A 12,627-nucleotide genomic window follows, 5' to 3' on the forward strand; every position below is an offset into this window, starting at 1 on the left:
TCCCCCTCGGCAAAAGTCCGCCCTGCTTTGGCTTCCTTCTTTTCCCGGAGCTGCGAGATCGGGCCGCGACAGAGCCCGGGTTCCTAAGTGTCTGGGCCGGTAGCCTGCAGGATGGACTCTGTGCGGCGAGGAGAAACACCAGGAGCTTTTATTCTTGGGCTTCAAGCCCTGACGGGCTCTTTTCTGAACCGGACCCTACAAGTCTTCCGCCTGCCGGTGCATTAAATTTAGGTGTGGAGGAGGCCTCTTTGTTCTCGTTCGCCTGTAGCGACGACTGGGCCTTTGCTTTCTTTAAAAGTGAGGCCTCCATCCCTACCCAGCCGCAATCCGGGCGCCGGCTGGCGGGCGTTGCGTAGCAACGGCGCTCGGGGCGTCTGTGATTGGCTGGAGCCCCTGGGCCGCCCCGGCCGGCTGCGGCCGCTGCTCCGACCTCTACCAGGCCCCGCCCCGCCCAGGGCTGGACAGCGGCGCTCCTCCGGCCGCCGGAGGGTTCTGAGCGCTCCAGACCGCCGGGTGCCATGCCTGTGTGGCCTTCGGCGGTGGCGGCCATGGAGGCCTGTGGCGCCCGGGAGCCCGAGACGGCCGCAGTGCTGCCCCAGCACCAGTTCGATCGCAGGTCGCTGGAGGACTACCTGAGCCAGCACCTGCCCGGCTTTGCGGCCGAGCCGGGGACCGCGCTGGCAGTTTCCCAGTACAGGTATCGACTCCGGCCGTCGCCTCCAGCAGATACAAATCTGTGCATTGAGCCTTTCTTCCTTTGGCTCTAGATGGGTTCCTAAATCCCTGCATCTCGATTTCTTCTGCAGCGATGCACTCTGCAGGCGGGAGCTGCCTTGGCCGGTCCCCCCGCATTTATTCTGGGGTATTCAAACCCTGGTGGCCTAGTGGTTAAGTACTGTGGATGCTAACCAAGAGGTCAGTAGTTCGAATCCACCAGGCGCTCTTTGGAAACTATGCGGCAGTTCTACTCTGTCCTGTAGGGTCGCTGTGAGTCGGGATCCACTCGACAGCAGTGGGTTTGGTTGGTCTTATTCCCAATTCGAAGGCAATAATGAAAGCCTGTTAGCATTCAAGATTCCTGTATGCGAAGGAATCATTAATAAAGGATGCAATTAGGCGCCTCAAGGGTTCACTGAGGCAATTGAGGCTGTGAAATAAAGACGCTTTCTCTCAACGTTTGTGCTACAACCGTTAGATCTTTTTTCTGAGGAGCTGGTGTAATTACGTTAAAAGTGGTGGTGTTCCTGGAGGCTGTTAATAGCGCCAGCTGGGGGATTCGAATTCTAATCCTAGCACTTTCACTCAGCAGGTCACACCACCACTTTGGGCCCAGGTTTTTGTTTTTGTCTTTGTCTTAAATGAGGGAATGGAACCCGAGACTACTGCTCCACATCTGAATCTGGTTCTATTCTTATATTTTATAATAGAAAATGAAAAAAAAAAAAAAAAACTTCGTTCTAGAAATAGCATTTTGGTAAACACAAATGCTATAGAAAGAGTCCTGGCTTCTGAGCAGGGCTTCGAATGTGGTTCATCTGGTTCCAACCCTCCTGAGAATCTGCATTCCTAACAGGTGCCCAGGAAGTCATAGGTAAGAATTACCTGAGGATCTTGTTGAACTGTAGATCCTGATTCAGTATATCTGGGGTGGAAATGCAAATTTTCAGCAGGAAACTTACTAGAAATGGGAATTCTCAGTAGGGGTTGAGCCTGATAACACAGTTGGAAGCCCTGCTTCTGAGACAGAAAAGATCTATCAGTTATAACTGGGAGTTGAAATATGTTACATGAGCTCTTTTGAGAACTGTTTCTTTCTTTTTTTTTTTTTTATTAACTTTTATTAAGCTTCAAGTGAACGTTTACAAATCCAATCAGTCTGTCACATATAAGTTTACATACATCTTACTCCGTACACCCACTTGCTCTCCCCCTATTGAGTCAGCCCTTTCAGTCTCTCCTTTCGTGACAAATTTGCCAGCTTCCCTCTCTATCCTCCCATCCCCCCTCCAGACAAGAGTTGCCAACACACTCTCAAGTGTCCACCTGATATAATTAGCTCACTCTTCATCAGCATCTCTCTCCCACCTGCTGACCAGTCCCTTTCATGTCTGATGAGTTGTCTTCGGGGATGGTTCCCGTCCTGTGGCAACAGAAGGTCTGGGGAGCATGGCCGCCAGGATTCCTCTAGTCTCAGTCAGACCGTTAAGTATGGTCTTTTTATGAGAATTTGGGGTCTGCATCCCACTGATCTCCTGTTCCCTCAGGAGGAGAACTCAGTTTCTTAATCTGTGACACCTCCTTCTAGTCAGTAATGAAGTAATGAAGGTGAAAGGGCTTAAACACTGTAGGGGTTTGAATTAAGGCACCAAGATATTAGTGTAAAGGCAGACAAACAAACCAATGAAATGAAATAGAGAGTCCAGAAAAAGACCCACGTAGGTGTAGAAGTTTGATATATGACATTGCTGGCATTGAGAATCAGTGGGAGGAAAGGAAATAATACTGAGATAGTTGTTATCTGTGAAAAAATTGAAATTAGATCTTTTCCTCACACATCTGCACGTGGATTAAAGACTTGAATGTTAAAGGTAAAATTATAAACATTTGGAAGACATACAGGAGACTATGACTTTGGAGTAGGAAAGTTCTTTAAAAAGACAATCAAATAAACATAAAGGCAATGATTGTGCTTTAGGTGAAACTTCACAGGGCAAATTAGTTTCTCATCCAACTGTTTCTACACAGATTATTTTGTGACATTGGTTGCAATCCCCCATGTGTCAGCACTCTTCCCTTCCATGCCCCAATTCCCCATTTTCATCTGTCCATTTTTCCTGTCCTTTCCTGCCGCCTTGTCATTTCTTTTGGGCAGGTATTGCCCTTTTGGTCTCATATACATGATTGAACTAAGAAGCACATTCCTCATGTGTGTTATTGTTTTATAGACCTGTCTAACCTTTGGCTGAAAGGTGAACTTCGGGAGTGAATTTAGTTTTGAGTTAGAAGGGTGTTCAGAAGCCATAGTCTCCAGGGTTCTTCCAGACTCTGTCAGAGCAGTGAGTCTGGTCTTTTTTTGTGTGAATTTGAAGTTTGTTCTTCATTTTTCTCCTGCTCTGTCTGAGATCCTCTATTGTGATCCCTGTCACAGCGGTTGGTGGTGGTAGCCAGGCACTGTCTAGTTCTTCTGGCTCGGGCTGTTGGAGGCTGTGATACCTGTGGTCCATTAGTCCTCTGGAGTATTATTTCCCTAGTATCTTAAGTTTTCTTCATTCTCCTTTGCTTCAGATGGGATGAAACCAGTAGATGTATCTTACATGGCTGCTCGCAAACTTTTAAGACTGCAGGTGCTACTACTCACCAGAGTTGGTCGTGGAACATTTTCTTTATGAAATTTTTTATGCCAGTTGACCTAGATGACCCCTGAGACCATGGTCCCCAGCCCTCTGCCCCAGTAACACAGTCCCTCAGGGTGTTTGCATGTGTCTATGAAGCTTCTATGACTTTACCTTGGTCAAGTTGTGCTGACTTCCCCTATATTGTACACTGTCTTCCCCTTCACCAAAGTTAACACTTATCTACTATAGTTATTGAACCCAGGAAAGTGGGTCCTTGTCTGGCATGCTCAGACCTGCCAGTAATCTGGACACCAGCCTTTGAGAAAAAGAAGGCAACTTTATTTGCAATGCACAGAGCAAGGAGCCAGGAGGAAGTCCCTCAGAACCAACTCCCCAAATGGTGGGGAGGCAGGGCTTTTATGTGATTAGGTAGCAAGATGGTGTCTGTGCAGGCGGCAGGGAGGGGTAGACAGTTTCCTGCGCAGCTACACTGGTTGGTTCCTGGGGCCAGGCTACAATCCCTCCTTGAGTTGCAGCAATTCCTTAATCTTAAGGAATGAAGGTTGATGACTCCCCTGGCTACTTCCTGCTGATGTGGGGTAAAGTTAGGGACTGAGGCTGCAGAATTGCATAGCATCTTTTGTTTGTTGTTGTTTAGGATCTGGTGGAGCAGGACGGAAAAGATCCCTGTGTACTGAAGCCTTTTTAAAATGAATTGGGTTAAACACTTTAACAGACAGGGCAGGATCAGATATAACAGGTAAATGAAAATTAGAGGAGTCACCAGGGACCAAAGCCAGCTGAAACTGAGTTGGCCACTTGGTCAGTTACCTGTAGATTTAGCTCAACCTCATGAAAGATATTGACCTATACACAGCAGGAGGTGCCAGCTATTGCACAAACTTCCCCTTCCTTAGCTGGAATATTGTCTAGAACCAAGTGGTGGTCTAGTCCTATTCCAACCAGGGAGTTTAATGACTATTGTTGAGCTTTTATGGCTCTCATAGTGGCTCATGATAGAAGGTGGGTGGTGCTGGAGAGGTTAAGCACGGCATCCTGTAAAGCAGCTAATTGCGGGATAATGGTTAGGATTCTTAAAACTGACCATCCTATTTCTATCTCTGTGATGGGGTTATATCTTGTTCCCCTTTAAATCTGAGCCTTCTTCGGTATCATTGGCATCTCTTCGCCACCTGTGTTATAAGGGTGATGAGGTTTTTGGAGGCCTCAAGGGTCATGGGGAAAGAGGGAACTCCTATCATACAAGTGCCAATCAATTCTTTTGGATTTAGGCATGGTAAGCTAGGCTCCTGCGATACTGAGTGCTAGGAGAGATAAAATTACCATGCAGGAAATGGAGTCCTCAGGGTGCATAAACAGAACCACCCTCTGCCAGGAGGGTACAGAGACAGGTAGTATTGAACCATGTTGAGAAGTTGGTCAGCCTAAAGGTGGAAACATGGTGGTTTCTATCACAACCTGGGTAGACACCAAGATCAGCCATTGAGGAAAGGTGTCTCCAAGTACTGAGGTTTCCAAGGTATCTTAGTTGTCTAGTGCTGCTATAACAAAAATGCTACAAGTGGATGGATGGCTTTAACAAAGACAAATTTATTCTTTCACAGTCTAGTTGGCTAGAAGTCCAAATTCAGGGCACCAGCTCCAGGGAAAGACTTTCTCTCTCTGTCAGCTCTGGGAGAAGGTCCTTGTCATCAGTCTTCTCTTTGTCTAGGAGCTTCTTCCTGCAGGAGCCCTGGGTCCAAAGGATGCGCTGTACTCCTGGCACTGCTTTCTTGGTGGTATGAGGTCCCTATGCCTCTCTGCTTGCTTCTCTCTTTATATCTCAAAAGAGATTGGTTTAAGACACAATCTAATTTGTAGATTGAGTCCTGCCTCATTAACATAACTGTCACTAATCCTGCCTCGTTAACTCATAGGATTTACAACACGTAGGAAAATCATATCAGATGACAAAATGGTAGACAATTACTTACTGGGAATCATGGCCTAGCCAAATTGACACACATATTTTGGGGGAGGACACAATTCAATCCATGGCACCAGGTAATATGCAAAACCTGCAAACTTGGTCCTGTTAAAAGAGGCAGTTTCAGGGACCACTGTAGGGCATCATGCCAAGCCAAGTACTTTGAAACATGGCACAGTTCTTCATGAGTCTTTTTTAATGGAGAGTACTCCTCTAAGGGGTCAGAGGTACTGTTTCCTCTTTTTGGTTCCAGCCTTAGATACAGTAAAAGTTGGGGATAGGGTTTCCTCAGGGAGTTTTCATATCAGCAGAGGAGGTTAGGAATGGATGACAGATCCAGCAATTAGATTACCTCCCCAGGAAACGGAATTGGAAAGGTGGATGAATTGGTTGTCTTCCCACTTAACATGGGTACAAGTGATAGGTTGAAGTAGGTAGACCAAAAGCAACAACGTCACAACAGGGTCCTTACTGGTTAATTTTAGCACCATGGCAAATAGTTGGTGCCCACAGCAAGGAGAATACAAGAGAAGATACAGAAAAAGAGGATCAACAGAGCACATGTGACAAGGACACCTAGGACTTCTACAGTCTGCAAAGATAGAGACATGGAAGAAAAGCGTTACTTATCTATCCTTTTGAAGAGTAGTTTCAAGTCCTCTAGCGGCTCACACTCCCACTCTGGCTCAGGAGGTTGGCTGCCTTTGCAGTCCCATGAATGGATCTCACTCTGCCAACCCGTTGCTGGTCTTCAAAGGCTCGTCTGGATTGAGGGGTGCTCACTTCACTCTGGTGTGGTGAATCCAAGGCTTTATTCCGGCTATCTTCACTGAGGAATGAGTGGCTAATAGAACCTCGTAGGGACCAGTTCACTTGGGCTGGAGCTGGCTGGTGGTGTGGTGATTGTCCCACATTTTTACAAGGACCTGGTCTTCTGGTGCAAAAGGATGAAGAGGGATATCTGTGGGAGTGAACAGACGACTGGAAGTGTACTGGTAATAGCCTTTAAGTTTTCATATAGTGACCTAAGATATCTGCAAACACTAAGTTCTTGGATTACCTTAGGGTCGTCTGAAGCATTTAGCCCCCAGGCCACCTTAAGGGAAGGTCTCCCACATATTTTATAAGGCTCAATTGGGGCCTGCTTCTAGGGGTCACCTGGACTCTCAACAGGACAGTTGGCAGTAGTTTGATCCAGGGCAAGTTGGTTTCTTGACAGAGCTTGGCCAATGTCTTTTTCAAAGTGTGGTTCATCTTTTCTGTCTTTCCATTTGACTGGGGTTTCCAGGAGACATGTAGCCTCCACTTAATTCCTAAATGTCCTGAAACCTCTTGAGTAACTTTGGATATAAATGTTCCTCCATTATCACTCTGAATTGAATAAGGTAAACCAAATCTAAGAATAAGTTCATTACGAAGAGCCTTGCTTACCTCTGATGCCTTTTCCATCCAGCAAGGGAAAGTTTCTACCCATCCAGTAGAAGTGTCTACAAACACTAAGAGATATTTCAACCCCCTTGTAACTATTGGCATAACAGTGAAGCCTACTTGCCAGTCTTCTCTAGGTCCAGTTCCATGGGCATGTACCCCAGGTGCAGAAGGTGGCAGACCTGTGTTTGGATTTTTTTTTTGCACAGGTGGCACATTGTTGCACTATCTGAATACTTCCTTGCATATTAGCCCCTTTAATCATTTTGTCATCCATTGGAACATAACACCTCGGCCAAAGTGTGTACTCTTCTGAGCTGCTTTTATCACTGGGTGCATCAGGTGTCCCAGCACTTAACACCTGCCTGTAAGAATTATAAAGCCACCCATCTTTCGAGAACCATGGGTCATTTACCAGGAAACCCCATTCATCAGCCCTGTTTGTATCACACTCAGTGTACTGTTGGTTTGTTGTCAGTTGGAGATCAGGAATCAGAGCAAGACAGGTGGTGGGGGCTTTTGCCTTGGTGGCTTGTTTGGCCACCTGATCTGCACGGTGGCTTCCTTTAATTGTGTGAGACTCTCCCTTCTGGTGCCTGGGGCAGTGCATGACTGCCACTTCTTTTGGTAGGGTGACTGCTTCTAGAAGGGCTAAGATTTCCTCCATATGTTTTATTTCCTTTTTACCTGAAGTTAGGAGTCCTCTTTCTTTCCCAACGGCTCCATGGGCATGAAGTCCTGAAAAGGCATAACTAGAATCTGTATGTATATTGGCTCCTTGGCTGGAGCTCATTTGGAGGGCCTGGGCCAAGGCAATAAGTTCTGGCTTTTGAGCAGAGGTTCCAGGGGGCAGTGCCTTGGCTTCATTGGTCTTACGAAGGGTGACTATGGCATAGCCAGCTTTTCAGACTCCTTGTTCCACAAAGCTGCTTCCATCAGTGAACAGCTTTAAATCAGGGTTTAGTGAGAGGCTGGTCAGACAAGTCAGGTCTGCTGGAATACACCTCTTCAATTACCTGGACGCAGTCATATTCAAGGTTCTCATCCTCTGATGAGGGTAGTAGGGTTGCAGGTGGAGGCAGTCTTCAGCATCACAGCAGGATTGTGGAGTAGGATAGCCTGGTACTTGCTGAGTTTCCCCCGCCTTTAACCACAGACCACCTATCTGTTCAAACAAAGGAATCACACGGTGGGGGGGTTAGGACCGTGGTAGGTTGGCCAAGAATGAACTTCTCGGCCTCTGTCGGGAGTTCACAAGTAGCTGCAACTGCCGGAAGGCAAGTGGGCCAGCCTTGGGCTCTAGGCTCTGGTTGTTTGGAGAAGTATGCAACCAGTCATTTCCATGGCCCTAGAATCTGAGTAAGCACCCCCAGGGCAACTCCTTGTCTCTACTCCTTGTCTCTCGTGAGTGTAGAGCTCCAAAGGTTTTTTGAGGTTTGGCAACCCTTGGGTGGGGGCAGACATCAGCTTGTCTTTGATTTGTTGAACAGCTATCTGACATTCTGGTGTCCATACCAAGGGTTCTGAATCGCTAATTTGAACAGCCTGGTGTAAGGGTTTGGCCATGAGTCCAAAATTAGGGATTTAGATTTTACAAAAACTTGCCATTCTAAGGAACCCTCACAACTGTCTCCTAGTGGTTGGGGAGGCCACCCAGGCAATTGCCTCTTTTTGGTCAAGTAACAGCTCTCTTTTTCCTTGTGATATTTTGAACCCTAGGTATTTTCCTTTAGGGGTGGAGATCTGAGCCTTTTTCTATGAAACCTTGTATCCTCAGTCTCCTAGAAAGTTCAATATCGTAACTGTACTTTTGTAAGTTCCTTGGTGGGACTGGCAATCAGAATGTCATCTATGTACTGGAAGACTGCAAGTCCTAGAGGTCTCTGGCTAGTACCTCCCCAAAGAGAGTGGGGCTATTCTTTTTTTTTTTTTTTTAATTGTACTTTAAGTGAAAGTTTACAAATCAAGTCAGCCACTCATACAAAAATTTACATACACCTTGCTATATACTCCTAGTTGCTCTCCCCCTAATGAGATAGCACTCTTCTCTCCACCTTGTCTTTCCATGTCCATTCAGCCAGCTTCTATCCCCTTCTGCCTTCTCATCTCCCCTCCAGACAGGAGATGCCCACATAGTCTCATGTGTCTACTTGAACCAAGAAGCTCACTTCTCACCAGTATGAATTTCTATTTTATAGTCCAGTCCAATCCCTGTCTGAAGAGTTGGCTTTGGGAATGGTTCCTGTCTTGAGCTAACAGACAGCCTGGAGGCCTTGACCTCTGGGGTTCTTCTAGTCTCGGTCAGACCATTAAGTCTGGTCTTTTTATGAGAATTTGGGGTCTGCATCCCACTGCTCTCCTGTTTCTTCAGGGATTCTCTGTTGTGTTAAGAGTGGGGCTGTTCTTGAACCTGGAGATAAAACAGTCTAGAAGTATTGAGTCTTAGTTCCTGCAGTAGGATCCTCCCACTCAAAGGCCAATATCTCTTGGGACTTTTCCTCCAGGGGGACACAATGAAAGGCATCCTTTAAGTCTAAAACCATAAACCATGTGCAGTCCCTTGGGAGGACTATCAGTAGAGTGTATGGATTGGATACCACTGGGTGAATGTCCTCTGTTATCTGATTCACTGCCGGTGGGTCCTGCACAAATCTGTACTCCTTAGTGTCTGGCTTTACTACTGGCAGAATAGGGGTGTCGCAAGCAGATTTGCAGGAATGAATAAGCCCATGTGCCAAGAAGGTTCTGATCAGAGGCTGCAAGCCTAGTTTAGCCTCTTGCTTCAAAGGGTATGCTTAAGATATGGGATAGCGTGGCTTGGTTTAAGCTTTACCTGGACTGGGGTCGCTGTCTTTGCCTTACCAGGGATTCTGGAGGCCCAAACCTGGGGACTGACTTGTTCCTGGAGGTGCTAGAGTAGGAGTAGAGACTCTGCAGGGTCAGTCAGCTCCAAAATGGCCACCTGTAGAGCACAGACCTTATCTGGTTCCATTCCTGCTTGGAGATGATGTGCTGTAAAGGTGACTGGAGATTTTAGCTTGGCTAATACAGCTCTCCCCAAAAGGGGAATGGGACATTCAGGCACATATAAGAAGCTGTGAGTCAATTCTTCACCTCCACCTTGACAGCTCATAGGTTAAAGAAATGATTTACTGGCAGATTTTCCAAATACCCCAGTAATGGTCATGTTTCTTTTAGAAAGTGGGCATTTTAGAGTGTTTAAAACCAAGTAGGTTGTGCCGATGTCCACCAGAAATTCAGTAAATTGTCTGCCCACAGTCATTGTATGTAACCTGTGACTCCTTGAGAGAGATGAGGATTGGTTGAGTGGACTGTAGAGGAGCCCCTGGATCCTGTCAGTCTAGAGTCTTCCTCTGACAGCAGGAGCTGTGTTACAGGTTTTCTCTTAGGTTCCTGCTCAGGTTGGGCCAACCTTGAGGGGCACTCCCATTTCCAGTGGCCTTCTTGTTTACCGTAGGTACACTGTCGGGGCCTAGTTTTGGGGGGGGGCTTGGTTTGGCCACTCTCCCTTCTGGGGCCTGTGGAGATTTACAAGGCTTGTCTGAGTGGTGAATTGCCTCTGAGAGCCACTGCCAGGAATGCAGCTTATTTCATTTTCTGATTTTCGTTCTTCTCCTGTACCTGGTCTCAATTATTGAAGACCTTAAAGGCAATCTCAATGAATTCTGAAGTATTCATTCCCAAAAAACCTTCTAACATGAAGTTTTTACCTGACACGTGGGGCACTCTGGCTGATGAAAGTCATATTTATTAACCTAGCGTTCTCTGGGTCCTCAGGCTTTATATTAGTAAACTGTCAGTAGGCCTCATATACCCGTTCTAAGAAACTGGAGGGATTTTCTTTGGGGCCTTCCTGCACATCCTGAAATTTTCTAAGGCTCTTTTGTTTGGGGGCCCCTTGTTGCAAACCTACTATTAGACAGTTTTGGTAAAGTTCTACCTGCCCTACCCCTAGCCGATCACTCAGGTCCCAGTTTGGATCAAGGGCAGATATAGCTTGGGCAGCTGGGAGCCTAAAATTGTTCTGAGGGTTGAGATTGTGTAGCATGTCAGCCTCTCAGCATGCCTCTCCTAAGACCATCCTCCGCTCTTCTGAGTTAAAAGAATATTTAGGAGTGACTGGTGATCAGCCCAGTTAGGGTGATGTGTAGGAAAAATGGACACAAACAGAGCTTCAGTGTATTTTAGGTCATCTGTGTACACTGGGGAAACCCTGGTGGTGTAGTGGTTAAGAGCTGCGGCTGCAAACCAAAAGGTTGGCAGTTTGAATCTGCCAGGCACTCCTTGGAAACCCTATGAGGCAGTTCTACTCTGTCCTGTAGGGTCTCTATGAGTTGGAGTCGACTTGACGGCAATGGGTTTGGTTTGTTTTTTTATGTACACTGGGAGACTGCTCTTCCAATCATACAGTCAGAGGTAGAGGACAGTGTATGGACCCAGACAAATCCTCTAGTCTGGCCATTGTGATCCAGTCCAGGAGGCATTTGTCTCAGTGAAAATTGCCCTGAGGAGGTTTGGGTAAATCCCTGGCCAAATTGCACCCCTGGGGAGATGATTCCCCAGGCAGGACCAGGAGCTTCCGACTCATGAGGAACTGGTGGGCAGTTCACTGGAGGGGTGGTGAAGGGTCCTGCCAAAGGATACCAGCTGCCACTGGTGAGGCAGCTGGGGCCGCTGGTGTTGAGGCCACAAGGGCTGTAGGGGCCGGCACAGGGCCGGAAGCCAGTCCTGCACCTCCAGGTGAATAAGGAGGAGGGGGCACAGGTAGAGACAAAGGGCTGACTCACTGTCTGACTCCTGAAGGACCAGGGGTTTCCTGTCTCTGCCTCCCTCTTCTTCTGTAGTCTGCACCATCAGCTTACACTGTTTTTGTAGGTTTTTATTTTGCCAGAGAGACATAAAGGTCTGTATGTAGGGGATTTCATCCTACTTTTCTTCTCTTTTGCAAAACAGATCTAACTGTAAGATGGTATAATAGCTCAGCCATCCATTCTCAGGCCAGTTTTTGTAGGACCCCCAACTGGTATTGTGGCCAGGCAGTGTTACAGAAGAAAATTAGTTTCTTCTTCTTCATAGGCTCATAACTAAAAAGGGACCAGTTTTTAAGTATATAGCTTAAAGGGGAACACTTTGGAACACTAAGTTTGTTTCCCATATCTCACACACGCACTGTCACTGAGAACCAGAACTGGAACTAGAAGCAGAACCAGTACTGCGGTCAACCAGAAACTAGGGTGCCTGTTCTCTGCCATCAGCTAGGGGGAGTGGCAGCAGGACAGGCAATGAGGATGTCTTAGTGGGATCTCAGTCACCCTTAACGGGGATGTCTTAGTCCCACCTTCAATCCTCCAGATAGCCTCCTGCTTCAAATCCCCAAACAAGAAGAGAAATCTCAAGGACACTTGCCTAGTGGATGTCCAAACCTGAGCTAGTTTCTAATTTTCAAAGTAAAAGGGCCTCGGGCCAGTCGCCACCTTGGCCATGGTTATGAGACTCACCCAGTCCTCCCAAACAAGAGGCTTGGTGCATGCTGAGAGTTGATGGAGGTCCCACTCACGGTCGAGGGGGAGCCAGGATCTGGATTGAGTGTCTCCATGACCCTCTAATGTCCCATCTGGGTTGCCAAAATTTTTATCGAACCCAGGAAGGTGAGGCCTTGTCTGGTGCGCCGAGACCTACCAATATCCTGGACATTGGCCTTGAGAAAAAGAAAGTAACTTTATTTGTAACCACAGAACGAGGAGCCAGGATAAAGTTCCTCAGATAGGATTCCACATATGGTGGGGAGGCAGGGCTTTTATGTGATTAGGTAGCAAGATGGTGCCGCACAGGTGCCCTGGGTTGGGGGCTCCCTAC

General features: G+C 47.1%; 1 protein-coding gene across 1 annotated transcript in view; it reads left to right on the forward strand.

Annotated features, from left to right (window-relative positions):
- Nucleotides 1-84: 84 nt before the first annotated feature.
- Nucleotides 85-12,627, forward strand: part of ACAD11 (acyl-CoA dehydrogenase family member 11) — a 109,089-nt gene continuing 96,546 nt past the window's right edge. The window contains exon 1 of the mRNA XM_049870877.1: nucleotides 85-697. Coding sequence (XP_049726834.1) covers nucleotides 519-697 — 179 coding nt within the window. The 5' untranslated portion in view covers nucleotides 85-518. The remainder of the gene's footprint in view (nucleotides 698-12,627) is intronic.

Source organism: Elephas maximus, chromosome 27, assembly GCF_024166365.1.
Source record: "Elephas maximus indicus isolate mEleMax1 chromosome 27, mEleMax1 primary haplotype, whole genome shotgun sequence".
NCBI classification, from domain to species: domain Eukaryota; kingdom Metazoa; phylum Chordata; class Mammalia; order Proboscidea; family Elephantidae; genus Elephas; species Elephas maximus.